This window comes from Patagioenas fasciata, chromosome Z (genome assembly GCF_037038585.1).
Source record: "Patagioenas fasciata isolate bPatFas1 chromosome Z, bPatFas1.hap1, whole genome shotgun sequence".
NCBI lineage: Eukaryota > Metazoa > Chordata > Aves > Columbiformes > Columbidae > Patagioenas > Patagioenas fasciata.
The window spans coordinates 57,725,076-57,749,661 of record NC_092560.1 but is presented as its reverse complement, the minus strand read 5'-3'; the positions used below and the strand labels follow the sequence as shown (position 1 = coordinate 57,749,661).

Here is a 24,586-nt window from a genome sequence, read left to right as displayed (position 1 = left end):
TTAAACATATTTCCGCTCTCCAGGTCGTACTTCAGAGCCGTTTGTGTCAATTCAATGAAGACGGTAGTTTTTTGTTGTTTGCTTAAATGGCGGCTATTGGTTCCCTTACTGGCGCCGCAGTTTCACCCTGTCCGCTGCCTGTGCGAGCTGTGCTCCGCCTGGCTGAGGTAACGGAGGCCCGGGGTCTCCGCTCCGTCCGCAGGTACAGCCAGCGCTGGGGACCGGCGCCCCCGGGTGCCCGCTGCATCCCCGCCGCCCCCGCACCTCGTCACGGCGGCAGCGGGGTCTCCCTGACACCGACCGGGCCGCGCTCGCCGACCGTTTCCGCACCGTGTACGCGGCACACGGACCTTCTGGCGGCCAGCCGGGGCCCCGCAGCACCCGCCTGGGCGAGTCCGACCAGCCTGCGGCCTGAGCCCGCGCCTTGGTTCCGCTGACTCGGTGCGACACCTCAGCGTTGTAGGGGTGCTGCCGCGCGGTCTGAGAGCTGCGCCGCTGCACGGTTAACTACGGCGGCGCCGGGGACTCCCGCGGGCGGGGCAGGGGCGGGGGCGGGCCGCGCTGGGGATTCCCCCGCAGCCCCGCGCGGAACTTTCGGGATCGTTCCGTGACGTCACGGCAGGGGGGCTCCCTCCGGCCGGGGGGGGCGGGGGCGGGGTCGCACCCTCGGCGGCCGCCGGGAAGCCCCGCCCCGGGCTCCCGCGGGGTCGCGCGGCGGCTCTCGCGAGGCTTGTTCGCGCGGAGCATTGCGACTCGGAGCGACGCCATTTTGGGAGCGAGGCGAGCGGGGTGTGTGTGCGTGCGTTTGTGTGCGTGTGTGTTTGTGTGTGTGTGCGTGCGCGCGCGCCACTCTCGCGCGCGCGGCTCTCGGGGGTGGGGGGGGCAGCCCCCAGGGCCGGTGTGTCCGCGGCCGGGGGTGGCAGGGGCGGGCAGGGGGCGCGGAGCGGCCGGGGTGGGTACTGGCGTGCGGGGCGCCGGGCCGCCGGGCCGCCGGGCCGCCCCGGTCCCTCCCCCGCCGCGCCGCCGGGCCCGCCCTCGGGGAGGGCAAGGAGGAGCCGCCTCCGGGACCCCGGCGGCGCTGAGCGCTGCGCGGGGGCGGCGCGGTCCCCCCGGGCTGGCAGGGCAGACGCCAGCGCGGGCCGGTGGATTCCTGCCCGGTGCCGCGACAGAGGCCGGCGGTGGCTAGGGAGCTGGGGCCCTGCCCGGGCCCTCGTTGGACCGTGGGCCCCGGAGCGGCGGGGCTTTCCCCGGGCGCTGGAGTTTCCCCAGGTGCTGCCGCCGCTGCTCTGCGGGCTCGTCCTGTGCTCCCGCCTCGAGTCCCCTGCCCAGGTCAGCGCCTCCTCCCCGGCTGCTCCTGCAGACCTGTTCATCCTCCCCAATAAAATGAAAAATGTCCCTTTCTGTTCTTTTTTTTTTTTTTTTTCTTCTTCTTCTTTCCCTCGGGTGTGAGAGGTAGGAGAACGCTGTCATTGACAAGCTGCGTTCTCTGGGACGTGGGTGAAGGTTTAACCGAGACTTCTGCACTCGGGTTCGTCTCCCAGATTGTGTGCGTGTTTGGTTTTAAGAGATTCGGGTCTGCGTGTTCGTCTGACGCCAGTTCGGATTTCAGAGGGGAATACTAATTGTTCTGGTTCTTTTTTCCGTAGGCAGTGTGGATTACAGGAGTCCTGGACGTTTGCAGCCTTCTGCTTCCGCTGGTAGGGAGAAGGTGGAGACTGACCTGCAGCACCTGCTTCTTGCGAAAGGGGGGAAAATCAGACACTGTCTGGCATTATTTTTCCAAGTGCTTCCTCCTGAAGAGACTTCTGAAACAACCAATAGGCGTCTGAGAAGTGAACTGGAAGTTTGAAGTCGTGAGGGTTTTTTTTCCTAGCAATGTCGAGCACCTCATTCTTGGTTTCTTTTGTCCTCATGGCTTGGATATGTGGCTAAATTTATCAAGTTCTGAATACTTCAGCTACGAAAATAAAGTGCTTTTTTGCTTTTAGATACCTTTTTATTCTCGGCAGCGTCCTGTCTGAGTCATAAATATAACCAGTGCTTTTAGCTGGCTCCAGGTTAAATGCAGCCTGAGTCACTGTGTAGACATTACTGGAAAGTTTAATGGCAGATATTTTCCCCATTATCTTATTTTTTAAATTTTCTGACATAGCTTCTGTCATTTTGCAGTGAGACCTATTTTCTAAATGAAGAATCTAATAGACATTTGTTTATCATTTTTTCTTTTATATTTTATTTAATTTTTTTTTTTTTTTTTGAAAAATCATGTTGCCAATAAGCAGTATGGAGGAATCCAGATAGCTCTTGCTTACAAATGTGTCTGTTACCCGAAGCTAGGGAAGTTCTACAATTCAGATGTGAAAACTGGATTTTCAGTTTCACAGTTTTTGGTGTAAAAAGTGTATTTATTTCATCTGGAGCTGATGCTTCTTATAGTGATATGTACCTGGAATAGACAAGAGAAGAAGCTGTCAAAGAAAAAGGAAGCTTTCTAAGACGGTTGACAAATTTTGGAAGTAGCCTTCTGGAATCTGTAAGCAAGAAGGATGGGTAGCTGATTTCTGTGAGGTCGCATCTATGTAAAACAGCTACGAATGTAGTATCAACAAGAATTTGGGATATATAGCAAGGAAAACTGGAAAACTACACGTCACACAGTACTAACACCTTGTGCAGTCCTTTTGGATTAGGTAAGTAGTGTTCATAAATGAATTTATACTTCAATAAGTGTTTTATCAGTAGAATGGTTAAACCAGTAATGTTTAGTGCCTAGTTTTTTTTTTTTTTTTTTTGAGTATGTTGAAATGAGCTTGCAGAACAAACAACAAGTAAAAATTATTTAAGAATTTGAAGAATACACATACGAGGAGAAATGTGTAGGTAGGGGAGTGATTTTTCAGGGACATTAGAAAATAGGTACATCTAGGTTGAATCCTGTTTTTCACAATATTGTAATATCAACAATGAGCTGTTATACTTATTGAACAAGCTTGCTGGATGGCTTGCACATCTCAGTCTTTGCATTTGTATTAGATGTTTTTGTAGCATGAAGGTACTGATAATATAGTTTTGTGTGTGTGTGTTTTTTTTTTTTTCATTTCCTTCTGTCCTTTTTTGTCACATATGGAAGTGATATTTTTTACCAGAGATTAATTTACTGCATATGCAAACTAGCTTTTTCATGTGTTGGTGTTATAAGGTTGATTTCAGAGTATTTCCTGTTCTGTAATGAAAATGAATGAGTCTGGTCTGCAGGTGTAATGTTAAAAAAAGCTCCACCTTTTTGGAAGGATTCAAAACAAAATCTAGTGGTGTATTAACTAGTTCTCCATGTTATTTTTAGATGTATTGCTGTCTCCTTCCTCCCATAGTTGTTAAATGTTTCTGAAGATATAGTTTAAATGTTGAAATCAATATATTTGCAATATGTTTTGTAGGTTTGCATTCAGCTGAATTGCTACTGCCTCAAAGAAAATGAAGATGGACAGAGCAACTTAATTCAAAAGTCAGTGGTAATTTTACTGAAATTCTTTGCCCCTCACCCCATCTTGATTATTCATAAAGCTTTAGATAATTAAAACATTGTTGGATAGCCTGTAAACTGAATGTCTGGTAAAGGTGTCACATTTACCTTAGTCACCACTTTCTAAAAATTTTTTCAGAGCTTCTGTAATACTGAAGTATTAGTAGTAGTGAGCTTATGAAAAAGAAAAGATTTTATTTAAGGTCAATGTGAAGGTGTTTGGCAAGATGGCTTTTGTTAAAGCCTTGTAGAACAAGCATATGAAGCTGTATCTAAAGATTACCACAGCGTTTCTTCCCCCTGTAGCTTGTTACTAATATTTTGACTACAAATGAAAGATTTGTATCTAAATGATTTTTTAAGATTCTTAGGCTCACTTGAAATAGTTCTGTGTATTGTCTTGTGAGTATCTGAAAACTGGTCTAGCTTCAGTATTTTGGTTTCTTTGTGTGGCCTTGCTGTTTGTTTTTTTAACTTCTGTTTCATTTTTGTTGTTTTGAAAACATGGAAATGGTGGAACATGAGTAGGAGTCTGTTTCTGTAACATCTTGTGGCTGTGTCTTGTGTCTGGGGATTGACTGAATGAACTGGGCTACATGTGAAGGAATCAAATCACCAGAGAAGAATGATCTTCCTCATTCCTTTAGTTAGAGTAATCCATATTCTGCTTGAAGGCATTTGGTAAATGGAAAGAGTTTAGGTGTGAGCAACCATTTCCTTTGTTTTTTGTCTATTACATGGTCATAAACAATAATAATACAAGTACTCCTTAACTCATAGAAAAAATGATGTCTCTCTTTTTTTCAACCTATTAACTTTCAGTGCTGTGAGGTACTTCTGTATCTTGAAAAGAGGCTCTCACTGAAACAAGGAGTTACATCCCTGCACTTAACTATTTTTGGTGATGTCTTTATCTGTACCCTTTCCCTTCTGGATGTTTTGAAGAGTTTGCTGGTTAGCTTCATTAAATTAACTCTATATTTACATCTCTCTGTTTGCTGATAGGATAATTCTTATTTTCTTTTCACGGTGTTTGCACTTGGGAAGTGCAGTTGTTCTTGTTCATATGCAAATGTATTTCACAAGGATTTAAGCATGTTTTACAGCTTCATACTGAAGTGAGGCCCATCGAGGAGAAAATGCCTAGCATGCTGGTCCACTTTAATTCCTTCTTTAGGTTTTATTTGTATAGCGCTGACAGTCTGTTAAGTGTTTTGCAGACAACTGTGAAGATAAGGTCCTTGCCCCTGAGAGCTTATACCTTAACCCTTGATGTAAACATAACTTTTGTACTGGAATAACCATCAGCTACATGGCTCTTTTATTAATTCATTTATTCTGGCAGAATCCTAAAATGTGTACATTCGTATTGATGAATTGCCTTGAATGGTGTGGGCTGCTCTGCTGTGTGAAAAAAATGTTGATGGAAGCTTTTAAGAGTAAGTGGAGTTTAAAACCGTACCAAAGATTAAGTGGTATTACATCTGTAAAATGATAAAGAGAAACTGTGTAGATATTTAGCTTTACTGGTAGAACTTCACAATTTAATGTGCTTTATGGTCCTTTTTTTTTTGTCCTCCATTCTAGTGAGATTTTTGTGTTTAAACTGTGTGGATAAAACATCGTAATACTGGTAGTTCATCAGTAACTTCTGGAGAAGTTGATTTTGTTTCTTTATTTTTTACTACTAGGAGTAAATTCTGTCCTGCAAGGAGAACTGTATGCAGACCTTATTATAAATGGACTTGAATGAGACTTCGCATGCTGTTTGGTTTGGTTCTAGGTACTGTGTGTGTTTGAGCAGTAGTAGTGCCGAGTAGCTGATGATGTTGCCCTGTGTGGTGCTGTTAGCTCTTTTCACAATCACCTCGTTTTGTATTTTTGATAAACATAGTCTGGGAAACAGATTAAATATATGGAATTGTTTTCCTATGTTACATACTCAGCTTATGTCAATCTGCTACCTTTTTCAACAGCTTTTTCTGAAGATCCTTGCAAAGACTCCAAAATGCAAAAGAATTCCTGGTGATTTTGTTACATAATGTATGCTGAATGGAGTAGTGATATTTTTGCACTAATACTTCAGCTTTTGGACTTTGAACCTTGCAAAGGGCAAGAGATTAGCGTTTATCTAGCTTTCTGCTAAATGGTACTGCAATTGTGTAGGGTTTCAAGCAGAAGGAACCTGGTTCTAGTTTACCTTCAAATATGAAGTTATTCTGTGTTACAAAATAGCTTGCTTTTTAAAAAATTTACGTTTTAGTACAGCACAAGAAGGAAAAACTGTTTTGGATAAAAGTGGTGATGAAGTTATTTGAAGCTCTCTCGTTGACTTTGGCTGTTTCTTAAACATTTCCTAGAAGATGTTTTGATTGTTGTGACATTAATATTTGATTCACAGAAGCAATGTTAACCCTGTTGCTTGTGAGCTATATGTATAGAAGAGGTGACTAAAACCACAGAGTTTACTTGCTATGCCGTAGCACAGTTAAGAAAGAAGAGGCTTCAGCTGAATTGTTCAGAATGTTTTAATGTCTGTTAATCTAGTGGGAGATAAGACCTTAAAGGTTCAGCTCCCTTTCCTTTTATTTGAGGTGCAAGTCTTTGACAATTTTGGAGGACCAAAGAACTTGAGAGAATTACCATGTGCTAATTTCATCTTGTTTGTAAACCAAATGTCTGTAAACCCTCTTCTACATTGAGGTGTAGTGGGAGGGTGACACGCATGCTTTCCCTTCAAAGTGTTAAATGGTTGGCTGTAGAGATTTAAGCTTTTTATGTTGTGGCTGTGCATTTATATGGAGAGAAAAGAAAGGAAATAAGTATTTTTTTTAGTTTAAGTAGTTGTCATGTATTTGCAGCAATTTGTGATCAGTAGAAACGCCTCAGCTTTCAAAAATTGAGTAAAGCTTGTGTTAGGGTTTGAATATTCTGTTCTATTAACTTGCAAATTTTGGTTAGCAAAACAACTTGAAATTAGCTGACTTTGCTTTGTTGAAACTAAATGAATCGCGAACTAAGGAAGATCTCTAATAAGCTGGGTCTCTAAAAGGGAGATTAAAATGGAGATGTGTAGGGTTTAAACAAAAGCATTGTTTAAAGCTTGCACTTACCAGCTTTACTTCAAATTAGCACAACTCTTGGCTGGAGATAACAGGGAAGGATCTGCTATCACAATGAATTTTCTCTTTAGAAGAAGACCTGTGTTTGTGGAGAAGGGAAAACTTTTCGTGGAGTGGTTTATTTTAAAGGCCTGCTTCATTTGAGAAAAATCCTGAACAGGAGAGATTGTGTAGTCTGGGTAGGGCTTGTGCATATAGTTTCTTTGCCTAATTTAGAGCAAAACTCTGTCTTTTGTGGCTGATGCTAAACAGGTGAAATAAACTTTTGAAGCTGGTCCAAAATGGGAGAACTAAAGGGTAAATTTATTCTGCAGCTCAGTTCCTCCTGAGTTGCTCTGTTTCAGTGAGTTTGCCTGCTGCTGCTTCTTCGAGAAAAAAAAATGACCTTGATAAAGAGACATATCTTATTCTTGTCATGAAATGCAGTACAATTTGTGTTTAGCATATCTTTGATAGCAAATGTTCAGTTTTATTTACCTCCTACAAAATTTTGTGCTTCCTTTTCCTTTTTTGTTAGATGGTCACTAAGATGTTATACCAACTTGCTTACTAGATGCTTCTGAAATTCATATACACACTTTGTTTGTCTTCTGACTTACTAAAGTTTTGATATACTTCCTGTAGCTCATTACCAGGGAAGGAAAGCAGCAACAGTAGGAACAAACTTCAGACACTGAATAATATATAACCTTTTATTTTTCATACTGTCATAACAACACTATAGTGTATTTAAATTTTGATGGCTTACAACCTTCTTTACCCCATTTATAAATATTATATGAAAAATTATGGTGACAGGATGAGGGGTGGGTTATCAAACAAGTGTGTAACTGAGGGTGGAGTTAAGATTCCTACATGTAATTAATGGATGTTAATAGTAATCTGTGAGGCATTAAGTAAAAGATCATAGGTATGTGCTACTTAGATATGCATACATGCTAATTTTAGGCTTTCCTGAAAACTATGTGTGTGTGTTTATCCATGTGGTTTTAACGTGTATTCTGTTCATGGGTTTCTCTATGCAAATCAATAGACTGAACTTCTAAACGAGTCTTCAAGGAGCATTGTGAAATTTGAATTCATCTCTCTCTTCTAGTTTCAGGAAGTCATGTCTGGAAGCTTCCCTTTTTTTTTTTTTCCCCCTCCTTGTTAGTAACTTTGCTACTCCACTCACAGGCTTCAAATATTCCTCACTATTTGAGTTTATATTGCTTTTTGTTTTAATTGTCTTCTAACAATCTGTGAAATACCCAGTGTCACAGGAACTTCCTCCTGTAAAATAATATAGGCTATCCACAGAACAGGAGAAGTATAGAAGCTGAAAACGCAGAACTGTTTTTCCTTGTATCTAGCTTCTGGTGAGATGGGTTCAGCTGTCAGGGTTTTTTTTTTCCTAATTTTTATTATTTTAAAACTTTTTTCCAATAAAATTTTGGTTGGCTCCATTTGAATTTGATGTATTTACTAACATGGTGACTCCATAAGATGGGCAGAAGCATAGAGTCTTTTAGTAAATTAAGGTTTTAGATTGTAGATGTTTCAGCTGTTCTACACTGACTAGCTTTTTTCTTATTATAGTGGTGTTACCATTTTTGTCTCTTTCCTCATGCTAGGACATTATGAAAAAGGAAAGCTGTTTTTAGTTATTGTAGTAGTTCAGACAAATAGTGCTACCAAATTGCATCTTGCTAACAGTAGTGAAACATGTCTTGGATATCCAAGATAGCTTTCTGGGCTAGAGAAGGATTTTTACTTTGTATGCTTGAAGAGACCTCTCTGAAGTTGGATCTCTTCAATACCAGTGGGACTGTCTTTCCTCTGCCAGCTAAATACTGGTTAGACAAGTTGAACAACGTGCCCTTGGAACTGGGTGGAGATGGTCTCTGATCTCATGTCCTCGTCATCCTAAAGTTCTTCTGTGTCTTATCCTCCACCCTTGTTGGAGGAAGGATCATGTTAAGCAATGTTTAAATAAGATAGACCTAAATCCATGGGGCCTGACAGGATGCTCCCATGAGTGCGTAGGGGGCTGGCTGGTCATTCCTGATTAGCTTTGAGAGGTCTCGCAGTGATTGAGAGAGGTTCTTGAGTACTAGGAGAGAGCAAATGTCAGTCTTGTCATCGAGAAGGGTAAGAAGGAGGATCCAAGGGACTGCGGGCTGGTCAGCCTTGCTTCAGTCCATGGGAAGGTGGTAGAGCAACTAATCCTGGAAACAGTTTCCAAACACATGGGAGGACAGGAAGGTGAGTGAAAGCAGTCATGATGGCTTTATGAAGGGGAAGTCATGCTTAACCAAAGTAGTGGCCCTCGACAATGAAGTGACTCGCTTGGTAGATGAAGGGAGAACAACAAAAGGTGATTTGATTGACTTCAGTAAGGCTTTTGACATTGTGTTCCATGGCATCCTCATAGAGAACCTAGCAAAGTTTGTGTGGAGAAGTGAATGATGCGGTGTGTCAAAACCAGACTGAATGGCCAGGCATAGCTCGTCAGGGTTGTGATCAGTGGCTGTTTGGTGGAAGTCATTGTTATGCCACAGAGTTCAATACTGGAGCCCATACTGTTCAACACCTTCATTAAAACCCTGAACAATGGGGCAGAGTTTACCTTCAGCAAGTTTGCACATGATGCAACATGGAGAGGAGTGGTTGAAACACTAATTGTTTGTGGTGCCATCTAGAGGAACCTGGACAGAAGGTCCTTATGAAGTTCAGCAAAGGGAAAATGTGCAGTCCTGCATCTGCCAGTACATGCTGGGGCCTGACTAGCTGGTGAACGGCTCTGCAGGGAGGGACTTGTGGGTGCTGTTGGACAATGAGCTGACTATGAGCCAGCAGTGCATCCTTATAACAAAGAAGGTTGACATCTTCCTGGGCTACAAGTGTTGCCAGCATGCTGAGGGGAATTCGTCTTTCTTCTCTACTCCGCCCTGGTGAGGCCACATGTGGAGTACTGTGTCCCATTATAGACTCCCCGATACAAGAAATACGTGGAAAGATGTGGAGTGAGTTCAGCAAAGGACCACAAAGATGATTAAGGGACTGGAGCTTCTTTCCTATGGGGAAAGGCTGATATTCTTTTTCATCTTCTAATGGAGTACAAATTGGTCCTCAGTCTTTCAGAACACTCTGGGTGTTATATTTTAATTTTTCAGAAGATACCTTCCAGATCTAAAATTAGTAAGTCAGCAAACTTGTATTTTTCTCATGTAAATTTTATGAAAGTGAATATGATGTAGGAGACTTGGTTGTTAATACTCTTGATGGGACTACAGACCGTTGGGACAAGAGTAGACAGTATGCCCTCCGAAGGATGTTACAAGGTAACAGTGCTTCCTTGCAAGGAGATCCTGTCTGTGGTAAAGTGAAGAGCTGTTGTTGAGATATTCTTTTTATTGTCTGTAATGGGTGTAAACCTGGGAAAATAAAAGGTTGGACTACATGTTTTTTCAGTTGATTCTTATGAGTTGCGAAATTTTTAATAGTGTCTATAGTTACATACAAAATGTGATACAAAATGCATTTCATCTACTTAGAGCTACTTAAAACAAATAATGAAAATAGTCTTAAAAAATCGCAGCAGTTAAATGTCAGTGCATGTTACCTTACATGCCGTAGTCCATTTAGGATTCTGTACTTTAATCAGGCTCGGTTTTTTTGTTATTTGACCTGTTTGTAGGAAACAAAACACGGAACTAAAATTCAGAATGCTTCAGTTACATCTGCTTGCTCTGCTGTCTGCCCATGGCATATACCACAAGATCATTTCTCCCCACCTCGTCTGCAGGCTCTCATGTCCACTTACGCAGCCAGTGCAGAGATTCACTTGAGATGATTTCTCATGGGAGTCACTTTTCCAACTCCTGAAGAGTATTATGCAATTCCAGAGATGCTCTATGGCTATTCTTAGTGTTGTGTAAATAGAGGAATAGAGAGAGGATTTCTATTGCTGGGAAGAATTGTTGAATGGAAGTGAAGCTAGAAGAAATTGTGGATAAAGGTTCGCCTTTATGAAGGAGCAGGAGTGATCACTTAGATTATCTTTTGTGAAAAGTTATTTTTTTGTTAAATCAGTTTATTCCAGACATCAGCAGCATTTGTTTTTTCTTGATGATGTGTTCAAGGCTAGGTTGAAGACATTTGTGAAAGAAATTATAATGTTCCACTGCATTATTAGGAGCAGTACAGGAGACATGTGAATTTCTAGGATATTGTCCTGGTTTTGTTAAAAAACAAGTTTCTCTTTTAGTGAATTTGCCTGACAGCTAAAGCTTTCATATTAGCTGCATTTTCCTGGAGAACCAGACACATGTTTTGGTAAACATAGCAATGGAATGCTAAGTTATTGATAAGCATGGATGCACCTCTCACAGGAGGGGAATGAGAAACAGGTGACCAAGAAACTGACCAACTGTGTATAACATTCCGTTCACGTGAATACTTCATATAAAAGTGGGAGATCATGAGGATCTCGTCCCTTTTTTCCTTTTTCCTTATGGCCGACATTAGGAGATGACCTTGCTAGTTGTCCCTGCGAACTGAGGCCTAGTGAGAGACTGAATCCAGCTCCGGTTGGCTGCAGGGTCCAATCCAGGACTTTGAGTGCTGGCTCTGCAGTTGCTGAGACTTTCAAGATTGGTTTTGTATATTTTGTATTATTTTCTCTATTCTTATCAGTAGCATTAGTAAAACATTTTTAATTTTTCCAACTCTCTTTTCTCCTTCTTTCCCTTCCGATTGCCTGTCCTTAGTGGGAAGGGGAGAGAGGGAGGGGTAGAAGGGGGAAGAGGGTGAGGAGAGGAGGTTAACAATACATCTGCCAGGTTTTATTGTCACCCCACAATCTAAACCCTCGACAGATATGAAGGAAATGAGTTTAGATCGTACAAGTTCTAGTGTTGGAGACTTGGGGTTTTATTTTCATTTTAAAGCTTTCTCCGGCCTAATTGTTTCCAACATATTATAAATGCCTGGCATGGGGAAAAAAAAAAAAAAAAGAAAAAAAAAAGTCTAGGTCTGTCTTTGGCCTGGTTTCGTCTGGGACAGAGTTAGTTTCTTCCTAGTAGCTAGTATAGCGCTGTGTTTTTGATTTAGTGTGAGAAGAATGTTGGTGATACACTGATATTTTGGTTGTTGCCAAGCAGTGTTTGTATCAAGTCAAGAACTTTTCAGCAGGATGTTTGCAGATGCACAAGAAGTTGGGAGGGAGCACAGCTGGGACAGCTGACCCAAGCTGGCCAAAGGGCTATTTGATACCATATGACGTCATGGTCAGTGTATATTTTTTGGGAAGAAGAAGGAAGGGGGGATGTTTGTAGTGATGGCATTTGTCTTCACAAGTAACTGCTACACGTGATAGAGCCTGGCGATGGCTGAACACCTGCCTGCCCATGGGAAGTGGTGAATGAATTCCTTGTCTTGCTTTCCTTGTTCTCGCGGCTTTTGCTTTACCTGTTAAACTGCCTTTGACTCAACCCATGAGTTTCCTCACTTTTACTCTTCCGATTCTCTCCTCCATCCCAATGGTGGTGAAGGGAGAGAGTGTGGAGTGAGTGAGGGAGCAGCTGCGTGGTGCTTAGCTGCTGGCTGGATTAAACCATGAGAGTTGTCTTGCCTCATCCTTTTGCTGTGTGACTTTCGGCAGCAGAACTGCTTCCTGGTTCAGCACTGCAGCTGAGTGGGTTAATAAATGCACCAGATTTTGTCTGTAGTGACTCTGCAGTTACCCCATCTGTAATGAGTCCTGGTATGTGACTGCACTCTGTTCCCATTTTTTATGTGTTATGCAGAGATACAGGCTGGACTAACAGATGCTTGCTAGGGTTCTGCACTGTGCTTAGCCTGTAAAGATCTTGTGCTTCACCAGTGGTTGGAGGCTACTGCTACATACTGCCAGTCTGCCTGTTTGGTGAAATTCTGGAGTGAAGGAGGGTGAAATCTGTAACTGATGTGGTTGTGGTTGCAGGACTCCCTACTTTAGGACAAATGGTATGAGAATGAGCAAGCATCCTCTGTTGTGTGGTGTTTGTTTGTTTTTTTAATATATATCTATATTTTAATATATTTACTGCAAGAAATTACACAAATTTTATTAAAATGGGAGCAATTGCATTTGTTAAACCCAAGATGTATTCCTTAACACTGTTTCTGACAGTTTGTTCGATTGGATCTTCTTGATCTGTGTATTTCATGCCCTATTTATCAGCTAAATGCATGAAGGTTTTTAGCTTACAAGTAAGATTTGCAGACAGAACTTAAATGTGAGTTATTTTGGCTGTTGCATATTTTTTCCCAGCCATAATTAATGAAAGGTTGCGAATGGGATGTAAATTGTAATGTAAGATGAAGCTCGAAGAATCACTTTGCTGAACTAATGCGAAAGTAAGTAAATCCAAAAGTTCATGAATACCAGGTGTTTTCTGCTTTTGTACTATGTTGAATTCTATCTGTGATACTGCAGGGAAAAAAAAAAAACCCTTCGTTTATACTTTGGTTGTAGTGGGTGGTCTTTATGCTTAAAAAGTATGTTTTTTAAACACTATATTGATTGCAAATAGCAGGTGAGAGGGGAAAAACTTGCTGGGGAACATTATTCTTATGTGAAAAAATGTGGATTAATTATTACTTTCTACTAATTATATTAATTTTGTGTACAGGCCTTGTGCTACACATTAAACTGTTAGTTACGATTACTAGTTTCCGAGTTAGAAGCATAATAGGAACTGACAGATTCAAGTATTTGTCTTGGATCTCAAAATTGTTCCGGAATATTTTTCTTCTGATCTTCAGGACTATATGTCCAGCCTAAATCTAGTATGGTTGATATCTTCTTGTGGTTCTTACGATGTTCTGGATTAAGACATCTCTTTTTTTGGTGGAATTTACTGATTCAGATGTTTATAACCACTGTTTAAATACCTCTTTGATCCTCATTTTGGGGGGCAAAGCAAGCCAAGTAGGTTTGTTAGACTTTTCTTGCCCCTGATCACTGACATAGTTCCATTATTACACTCAGTAAAGGTTTAAGTTTCTGTGCTGTTATTCTAAGAGTGATTTTATTTGCCTCTTTTTCTGTGATGACTTAAAAAAAAAATGCAGTAGTGCAGGGAAAGTGGATTATACTCCTTAATATTTGCTTTCTTAGTTTGGTAAGCAAAAGCTAGACGAATGATAGTTAATGGTAGTTGGTTTAGTTCCCTTTTTTTCCCTAAAGTTTTTGGAGTTGTCTCTAGATGTTTTTCCTTAGCCTTTTCACTGCAGTCTTGACTGCTCATTCACACAGTGGCTTTATGCTTCCGTTTTCTCAGCGTATTAGTTATTTTTCTAAAACAGAGGCAATAAATTAAATTTTCCCAAATGCTTTTCAGATGACACAAGTAAGCTAGTTTAACAAGTAGTATTTCCAGCTGCTTTAAAACTGGTCAAAAATAGTTTCTGTCACGAAAGAACCTTATTGACTCAACCGTAAAAAAAACCTGACCCAAGCTCTTTTGGATGTTGGTTAAGCATACTTGGTGCAGTGTTATTTCAGCTGCTAATGTGGCTCAAAGTGGATGACTGAGGTGCATTGATTACAAATTTCTTCACTGTACATAATTTGGAACCAGCTGTTCATTATTCTTTGTATTCACTGCCTTATTTTTGAAGATCACTCTTCAAAAAACTATAGAATCGAATTTTATATAATTGTATATTGGAATAATTATTGCATGCCATCTGAAACAAATGTTTTACAGGCTTCTCTCAGATCCCCGAAATAAGTAAAATTTAAGAACAGGCTTTTTTCTTTGCTGCAAACTATTCTGCTATCCACAACACGGCAAAACATGAATGTTGTCTGAATTTATGGGCTATGGAAGACTTCCTTTTTTTGAAGTCACTTTGCAGCACTTGAATCAGACACCAGAACCTATTTGTGAGATGAAAAGGAATATTTTGACCAGTCTTATTAAAGAAACTTACATATGTTTGAGTGTTAATAGCATCAGGATAGCAGTATTTCACCATCTTTTTCTTGGCTGCCTAGAGTTGTGCAGCTTTGCTTCAGTAGGCAACCTGAGCCAAGTTAGCATTTTTGACACTTTGGTTAGGGAATGGCAGATATATTTTTGAGTTTGTGCTGATGGGGAACGACAACTTAAAACATTCAGTGATAAATTTTGGGCCTAATCTTTTGTCACCAAGAGAGCCTCTAAAAGCAGGGGAATCGTGTTTGGGTCTGTGGCACTTGTGCCAGTAGGTTTACTTCTGGTAGCTGCGTTAATGCTGGTAGTACAACAGCTGTTTTATCTGTGTTAATGAACAACAGTTGCTCCCTTGTGTGGTGTCTACGTGAGAGATGGCTTGCTAGTAGGGAAATAATGGCTTCCTGGTGTCTATCAGTGAAATAGAAGTAGTTTCTTGCAAATGCTTTTATGGGTGCATACTGCTGACTTTTCATTCTATTAAAATAATTTTTTGTTTGTTTTAATTTGAATGTAGTTCTATATTTCCGAAAGAGAGAAGTGTTCTAAAGTAAATCGCTGATCAGTGTTAACTATTTGCCTTAGAGGCTCCTTCAGTCTTTGTAAAGGCAGCTCATTTGATGTCAAGCTGGAATAATGTATCAAGTAAATTTCTCAAGAAGCCTTTTCAGTATCTTTATTAGTAACTTGATGGAATGGAGTGTGTACTTACTGGATTTGTAGATAGTACAAATCTGAATAGAGGTTGCAAGTGCTTTGTGGGACACAATACAGAAATGTCTCTCACTGCTGGGAATAGCTTAGGTAATGAACCTGAATAGCAGAGAAAAAAACAAAAACCAAAGAACTTCAGTCAGACCTGGTAGAAGGAACCTTTCCAGAGGTAGGGAGTGTTGCAGAATAATGTAGTAATTTCAGTTGTTGGTGTAACTTAAGTTGGAAAGCAAGCAAGGAATGAACTTATGTTTGGCAGTCAAACTGATCACGAGGGCTTTAAGCATAGTGAATAAATCCTGCTTCTGGCAGTAGAGTGGTTTTGCTGACATCCCGTTCTCACTTTTTGTGATGTATTTTCAATTTACCAAAAATATCTTCCTGAGAATGAAAAGTATCCTAGAGCTATGGAATATTTGCCAGATCATCAAAACAGATCTCATGCTTGTAACGAAAATGGTTTTGTATTAAAATACATTCGAGGATAAACTTGTTGGCCACATCAGAAAGATAGCATCTGTAAGAGTATTTATGAAGCCTGATAAAACATGGAATTGGCAACTTAAAGCTGAGTAGGCTATGTACTCTAAAATGTAATTTAAAGAAAAGATGTTAATCTTTGTCCTTTTCTGGTCTGCTGTTTGTTTCCCAGTTTAATTATGGCTGGGGTATTTGTGCCTATTAGAAGTTAGTGAGTAAGGTTTAATAATGAAAATACTTGATTTTCCCATGTCTAATTGCCAGACCAATAATACGTACAATCAGATGAGAGCATGGTTTTCTTCATGTTGCTGATGTGGAGCTCAGGATCGTCAATAATTGCTTTTTTTTGGTAGCCTTTAACCATAAACCTGTGAAATTGGTCAGATAGTGTTCTAACAACATATCTGTGCTTTTGTTACTGCTGCTCTTTTATCAAAACTAGCTGGAAGAATTAGGTCTGAAAGAGGTATTCTTTAATGGGTTTATTGAAATTTACAGATATTCTGCTGCTGACTTTGCACTCTGAGTGTCATGTAGTTTTGTCCCAGGCCTCTGTCTCTTAACACTTTACTGCTGCTCTGTAGGAAAGGAATTGACTCATCTGACTTGAGCAGCAGTATCAAAAACCTTTTTAGAGCTTTTAGTTGGAGAACTGAGAACATGGGGAAGACTTTAAGCTATGTTTAGAACATTTTTTTTTTCTGGAAGAAATATACACCCAGTATCAGTGAGCTGTGGACAAAGCTCTGTTAGAAACACCTTTCCAGTCCTCAGATACTTGGTTTGATAAATAGAAGAATTAGGAAGCTTGACGAGTTTTCTAAAAAAACAGTAAGATGAATTTATTAAGAAATCACATTGTTAGTGCCTTTGTTGTCCCATACCTAATAGCCTATTCACCGACAGCTTGTACGTTTTGGATTCTTTGTTATGTGTTTATTCAATACAAACCTGATCTCTCCATTTGTTTTTCAGGCTGTAAGTGCCTTGGTCTGAAGATTTTTTGTTCTTGTGCTATCTTCTAGTACTGATACCTGTTCTGGTCCTTTCTGAAGATTTTGTAGTTCTCCTGCTTGGACATGAGAACTGTATCCGAGGGAAGCAGAAAAAAAATTCTTGCTGCAGTCTGCTCACTTTTAGTTTGATGTTTCTTAATTTAACATCTCTTGTATTGATTCATTGGTTCATCTGTAAGCATATACTCTTCTCTGTTTCTATACCATCGCTGAACATGAGTAATCAGTAAAAGTTAACTTGGTTTCTGTTAGAAGCCATTTTTGTGGTGGTTCAGTGACTCTCTAACTTCTGACTTTTTGTTGTATTTTTTTACTACTCTGACGTAATTGGATTCTGCAGAAAATTTTTCTGGAATTTCTGTTGAGATTAGTTCAGAAGAGAGTATTGAATGACTTCACAGTAGTTTATATGAAGATATTTGAGCGAGACATACCTTAAACTTGTCTCTATTGAATGATAGTACATTTTGTGCATGTTAACTTACAATTTAACTGTGGTATTGGAGGTACATAAAAACCTAAGTATAAGCTCATGGCATAAAAAAGAACTGGCAGCTCAAGTGAGAGGTGGAGTTCAGTGCTTAGAAATATGTTAGACCTCTTTTTAGAAGCTGGAACATTCTCCTCTGGCACTGGAGATCTGCAATAGCTTGGTTCAGGCCAGAATACAAAAATAATTATCACTTACCAAGTTCAGATACACAGCTCTTACTAATAGTTGCTCATGTTACAGCAGCCTTAGGTGAAAGTGAACCATATATGTGCTCACTGACTAACAGATATGCATTCTGTTGTGCAGAGGTGTGGAATACCCATTTATTTGGGTCTCTCTATAAAATGCTTGTAGGTGTTAATTACGTTTTCACAAGCTGAATTTCTAATAATGTATGTATCATACTTAAAATATTTTGGAATTATTGATGGTTTTGCAGTGTCTAGCTGCAGAGTGTGATTCAGATACCCTTATAATTTGGGTATCCATTTCTTTCTGTGCTATACTTCAGCTTTCAGTAATACAGTTCATATTATCTTACATTCCTAGGTGTTTTCCTACCTGTGGGGAGAACCAATTTTCAAACTAGAGAATTCTACTGGATTTTAACCCTTTCTGGACATGTAGACTCTGTTTCCATTGATTCTAGAGATAATGTGGGGTTTCTGATGGCCCTGAGCATGTAGCTGTTTCACAAGGAACATTCGTATAGCCTCTGAGATTAACCTCTAGGGACTAAAAAAGAATCAGTTTCTTCTAGGAAGCTAATGAAATAGCTCCTGAAATCCATTCTAGACAATACCAGAAAGTATTTCAAGAAGCTAATTTTGCAACAGCTTTCTGGATCAGACCTTACACAAGAAGCTTCATCCCATTTTTAAGAGGAAATAGAGGGAGGTATGTTACAGTTGTATTTTTGTGATACCTGTAGTATATTTGATCAGTGTGACACTTTGCTAATAAAAGCACAACTGCGATACTATAAATGAGATGAGGTCATTTAGATTCTAAACCAGATCTGCCTGAGAAAATGATGCCAGGAAATGGAGGGAAAGTAATGATCAAACACCACAAGTGTAATCCTCTTGTAATATAAACATCTGAAAAGTACTCATTTCTTGTTTTTTCGAATTACAGGGACTTGCCATGAGGTGCTGAAGCCTTGTTTCGTTGATTCGGAGAGACTGGACCTAAATGGCGCAGCATGACTTTGCTCCAGCCTGGCTTAATTTTCCTACTCCACCATCATCAACAAAGGTGTGTTCTTTGTTGTTGTTTTGAACAGGCACTCTATTAGAGAAGTCTAAATATCATAACCTCATTTGCAGTAAAATGACAAGTGTCTTTATGAATATGGTGGTAACAGATGATATCTAGCAAATCGTGCTGTTGTGATTTAAGTATTTGGACCTTGTTTGTCAAGCTCATACCACTGTATAGATTTTTTTGCTTGAGCAGCTGAGTTTGTGGTCAGAAGTGTGACTACATTATCAGAGCTGGTTTTGGATTGAGATTGGCTTCATCAGGAGTTTAAAATTATGTATTGTATTTTGTGCTAGAACTACCAAGACAGAAGCGTGTGCTTGATGTCCCTCTGGTGTTTCTCTGTATTATTCTATCATCCGAGTGATTAGAAAAATGCCATTAAAATAGACCTTCTGAAAGGGCTCTTCATTTGCTTGTTACTAACTGATAGAGTGTGTTGTGTTGAAATGGTTGTGCATCTTCGGTCTGGTGATTTCATCTAGATTAGTCTTCCTTTATACAATGGGGCAGTTAGCTTGGAAAGAGGGGAATAGTCTCTGAATCATTAGGATTTGTAAATATTCTAGGAAGTCAAGACTATGTCTGTCTCTTTTTTTTTTTTTTTTTTGTTCTGGCCAGTGCTTCTGCTCCTTCCTAATTTGTGTGAATGCAGAAGTAGAGGCAGCACTGTTTTTCTTACGCCTATCACCTATTTCTCTAATGGTAGATTGATCTTCTTCATTGTAGTATTTTGAATGCAATATCCATATCTGCAACTATGAGAGTGGCATTGCCTTACTTTAATGCATTTATATAAGTTTCTCTCTGTCTTTCCTGTCCATGGAAAATACTTAGCTTTTATAAACTCACAGAAATAAGGTTATACCATTGTTAGATGAACAGTCAGCTGTCAGTATTAGTTGTGTTCCCATTGCTTTAGTTCTATATGTCTACACACACACACGTATGCGCGTGCATGTTTTTTTTTTTAGTCAGGTTGTTGAATGTACTTTTTCATATTGTGATATTTATCTTTCTTCTACACAGACCTAGCTAGTTTCTTTGTTTAATAAAGTCTATCAGCAACTCTCTGTTCTGGGAACATCAGGCCTATCTGTTCCAGGATGGTTCCCGCAATCTGTTTTCATTCTAGATGATTTCTGGTGTATTCAATTCTTTTGATCTGCTTTTTCTAATCTGATACATTTTTCAATTGGAAAGGTAATCAGAGCTTAGTTTAATATGTTGTCGTAATTACAAAACAATATTCACCACATATTTCAAGAATCTACTGGAAGAGCTTTACCTGTATAGTTCACATGTCAATATAGCAGGACGAAAGCAAGTTCAAGAGCTGCTCCAGTACCACTTGGCTATATCTGATGTATAAATTGTATTTGTCACCTCATTCCTGAATTGTGGGAAATTTCATTGCAGAGAGATACATTGTGGATCCTGTTCTCTTCCATGATGCTTTTCCTCAAGGAGTTTAGACAGATTTTTTTACTCTTTTCCAAAAACTCTGTAATTGTATACTTTCTCCATTGTAGTCTTTATGCTTCCAATTCAACTCATTTCTGTGCATTACCTCCTCCCTCAATGGTCATCGTTCTGTGATATACAGCACATTTAGTTATTAAACGCTTGAAAAGTCTTTTTGGTCTATTCAATGTGTAATAATTAATTTACAGAATAAAGCTTGTCCTGTCATTCCTCTATAAGACAGGTCTTAAGTGTTGTTGCCCCATGTCCCCTCCATTTCCTAGAAGAACAGATAAGAAGGACAGAGTTGAAGAGGAAGGATGGGTTGAAGAAGGCAAGGTGTCTCATGTTTCATGCACAATGTTGCTGAGGTGAGGCTATGGTGTCAACAACATTTAGAGATCTAACTCTGCCCAGTCAGTTACTAATTCCCCGAAGAGGGACTTCTAGAAATTTCATCTTTGGGAGCTTGGTTTCCCACCTCAGGACTGGAGTAGCTGAGGCTTTCCCGTAAATCAACAAAGGCTAACATCTGAAATACCTGGTGCCAGGAAGCTGGGGTTGTGAATGAGCTTTTTTAATTTCACTGGTACAGGTTATAGCTTGGCTGAAATCCAGCTCCCCTGTTGCTGGTGATTTCCTCTTAAGGATAAAGTTTTATGTCATCTCCCTGTCACTTATATAGCAAAATTGACCTAAATAGCTGGGTATCCATTGCTTAGTAGCTTTTGTTCAGGTCTGGAACTACTGTATTTGCATCAATGCAGTATTGTGGTTGAGCAGATGGAAATGGGAAGATGTTGTGAATAGTGAAGCCATCCTGGGATACAGATGAAACTTTTCAGGAAGTATTGCTGTAAAATGTGTATGAGAAGATTACAGACAGGCTAGTAAACTCAGTTTTTGCAAGCTTAGTTTTGCTTCATGTTAGTAAGACTTATTACACTTAAAAAAAAAATCTGTGGTGCTTACTTTCTTGGCTGGCCGAACCTAGTTAGGTAATTTCTCCATTTCCAGGAATTGTCAGTAGACTTCCAGTTGGTTACAGAGCTTACTGTTATCTCTGCCACAAGAGGCTTGATAGATTGATACCTCCATCATGTGGAGAGAATGCAAACTGCATGATCTTTGGACACAGTTTAGAGACTTTAGATTCATTACATCAAGTACAACTCGGAATGCTTTATATAAAATGCTGTCAGTTATACTTTGTGAAAACGTGATTCTTCTTCAGAGTTCATACAAAATATAAAAGGTAAACTCCAAAGGCAATATTAGAGGGTTGTCATATGTAAATTAGCACATGAAGTTATCTTCTGAAATTTTATCTGTGATCAACAGATATGGAGCTTTCTGAATTTTTTGGCAGCTTATTCAGAATTTCTTTATAAGAATTTATTTTGTAAATATTGAGATTCATTATTATTTTTAACTAGTTAGGTCATTTGATAGTTTCTTGTGGCTTTCTGTTTTTTCTCTCTCCAAGTTTGTCAAGGAAATAGTTCACTTCCGAGGTCTCAAATTGAGAGAGGAATTCTTTTTCATTTGGCTTACGTATGGTTGGTGTGATAACTTGAAGTGTATTAGTACACTTTTGACTCCAGATTTTGTTTGTATTTTGTAACTGTTTGCATTTACCTTATTAAGTTAAAATCACAAGGCTAATATACTGGGCCTTTTTTGGGTACCGTTGCTTCTGGTGGAACCAACTCCTTGCTTTCTATTGAATGCATATGTGCAGTCCCTGACCACCTGAATTAAGATCCTGTACTTCTTTTCTGGCTTCCAAACTGATCTCCTGCCCTTTCTTAACTTTCTTCGTTTTTCCTCTGCTGCAACACATGTCACTTGTGTTCTATTCTTCTGCCAAAACACAATAGACCTTGAGTATTTTACCCTGTGTCACAAGTGTGGTCCTCCTCGGTGCTGTTTCAGTGACCTGGAATGGAACATACAGCTTCCGCTGGGTTGGCATGGGAGCTGGTGATGTAGCTCTGGACGCGTGTGTATTTGAGTACTGCTGCAGTATCTGTCATTCAGTCCTTTTAAAAATGTACTGTATATACCACAAATAATATGCGTGTTACAGTTCTGATAATTCAGTTTAGTTACTAATCAGATATATAAGGTTTACCATTTGTTCTCCTTTACAGTCATCACTGAACTTTGAGAGACATTCTGAAAATTTTTCGTGGGCAGAGAATCGTTATGAAGCAAATCGCAGAAGACACAACTCTTCAGATGGGTTTGATCCGAACATTGGACGGCCTAATGGAGGTATAATTTAGCTTTCATGGGACATCTTGAATACATGTACATTATTGCTTTGTGGCACTCTGCCTAGAAAAAGAGACTGATGATTGCTTTGTCATGCCAAATTCTTATTCTGTAGTAAAATAGAGATAATGGAAAGAAAGGTAGACTGGGAGAGGATGCAATGACTAATGGTTGGTTAAAGTAACGTGATTCCAAGTGTATTTCTCTCTTAAGAAGATTAAGAGTGTGGAGTTAATATTTCGGGCAATGACATATAAATGAACAGCCAGAAAGGGAGATGGACTTGCCTTTATGTTGGACTACTATGCTCTTCCTCTGGCACTGGTTTGTAAGATTCTTCCCTGCTGCTTATGTGAAAGAAAGCCAGAGTTTACTATGCTATCACATCCCAGAGTAGAGAGTTGCTTACTTCTGTAACAATTTTACAAAAGTAGAATGTTATTTTAAAACTATTTGCAATTACATTTCTACAAAATTTACAAATCTAAGGGCATTTTGGGAGAAAAGAGAAGAATGGTTGGCGTTCACATGGCAGAAATGGTACAGAAAATATAAACCATCGTGGAGGGTACCATGGTGGAGGTTCCCGCGCTCGTACCAGCACTTTCCACTCTGGAAAAGGCCAAGGACTGCATGAAAACAATGTACCTGATAATGAAACTGGGAAAAAGGAAGACAAAGAAGTTCCAAAACAGTTTGAGGCTGAGGATTTTGTAAGTTAATTGTCATTATAATAAACAAGGTTTCATTGTTTCTGCCGTTTTGTCCATTACAAGCTACTTCATGAGATTTCAGCAGTGTCAGATCATCATAAAAGAGATCACCCTTCCCATAGGTAAGAGGGTGTTAGTAATTTGTCCACTAACTTGTTTCTCCCTTTATATCCAGTTTTTATCATTATATGTTTATTATTGTCACTTAAATGTTTAAGCAAAACTACAATTGAGTTTCAATTTACTGTGGCATGTGTATGTATTAAATTCTACACAATTACCTTACTGGAAATCTACTAACAAAGTGATCTTCCTGCCAATGGTCCTTTGAGATCCTATGCTTCAACCTGGAATTGTAGGGTATAAAATGATGGGTGATCTTCCTCTTTGAAGGACCACACATCACCGTTTTTTGCTTTCTCTGGACAGCTGATGTAATGGTATTGACTGCTGCCTGAGGTGTTTCGTTGGAGGAGAGAAACAAGTCAGCACTGATCTATTAGGGTCACGGGGAAATATCTAGTCTGTCTTCATTTAAAATTATTTGACAGAAGGGGTCCTACTGCCAGTATTATTGTGATACTCTATTTCATTGGTCCCAGAACTCAATACTTGTTTTTTTAATAATGATAAAACTTGCTTTCAGCCATCTTTGAACCCTGAATATGAGAGGGAACCAAACCAGAATAAATCTTTAGCTGCAGGTGTGTGGGGTGAGTATTTTTGATGGTTTTGAGTCTAAAAATGTAGCAGAGATCTGAAGTTGTTTTATTTAGAATTATAAAGGCATAGACTGAAATTGATGAAACTTCACTATTACTATGATGTAAATGTTTTTGTTAGAGAGGTAACATGTCTATATGAATATCAATCTGTTGGTCTGTAGATGCAGCCACAACTAGGATTCTTTCCCAGAACACATATACATCTTTTTTGTAAAGACGTCAAGAATTTATCTTCATGTTTATCTTCAAGAGTGAGCTGGTTTAACTAAAATGCAGTTAGCAACTGTTCTTTTTTGCAGGTAGCATTGTTTGGATTTAGTTTGAGAACAACAAGGTAGCACCCCAGGACAGAATCAGTGTTTTTCTTTGCTGTTGCAAACTTTGTTTCATAATAGAAAAACTGAAATTAAGTCTATTCTTACTCACTTTCAAAGGAAACAGTTATTCAGGAAAGGAGGAATGTTACCATCCCCTTATAATATCTGTTAAAATGTATGCTTCTGTTTTATTCCCTTTTATGTTGTGCATGTGTGATGGGAACATGTGAGTAATACGAAAGGTCTTTTCATAAAGTTTAACGAGAGCTAAGTACACACTTATCACAAGTGTTCTGTAACATCTACCGACTAAACAAAGCTAAAGCCACTTATACTTTTAAGATAAATTTTTTTAATATGTAGAACGTGATGACTCTGCCTGTGAAATAGAAATGCTTGCAAAGAGAGATTATCTTGGAAAAGGCTGCTAATGCAGAATTGGAATGCGTGTGCAAAAAATAATTAAAGTGGGAATTTTTACTTTTTGAGAATTTTAGAGCTGTTTTGAATAG

The 24,586-nt window shown here is 39.5% G+C and overlaps 1 protein-coding gene across 7 annotated transcripts in view; it reads left to right on the top strand.

The window, feature by feature from the left end:
- Positions 1-685: 685 nt before the first annotated feature.
- GPBP1 (GC-rich promoter binding protein 1) overlaps positions 686-24,586 on the top strand; it is a 33,743-nt gene continuing 9,842 nt past the window's right edge. For 2 of the 7 annotated variants that reach the window (XR_011736714.1, XM_065861661.2), the window contains exons 1-7: positions 686-789; positions 1,647-2,690; positions 3,438-3,505; positions 18,453-18,572; positions 22,196-22,319; positions 22,809-23,032; positions 23,679-23,745. Coding sequence is in view for 5 of the 7 variants with exons in the window: in XM_065861661.2 (XP_065717733.1) it covers positions 18,510-18,572; positions 22,196-22,319; positions 22,809-23,032; positions 23,679-23,745 (478 nt within the window). In the remaining 2 variants the exon portion in view is untranslated. The other 5 variants (XM_071802741.1, XM_065861662.2, XM_071802740.1 and 2 more) reach the window with 5 other exon arrangements.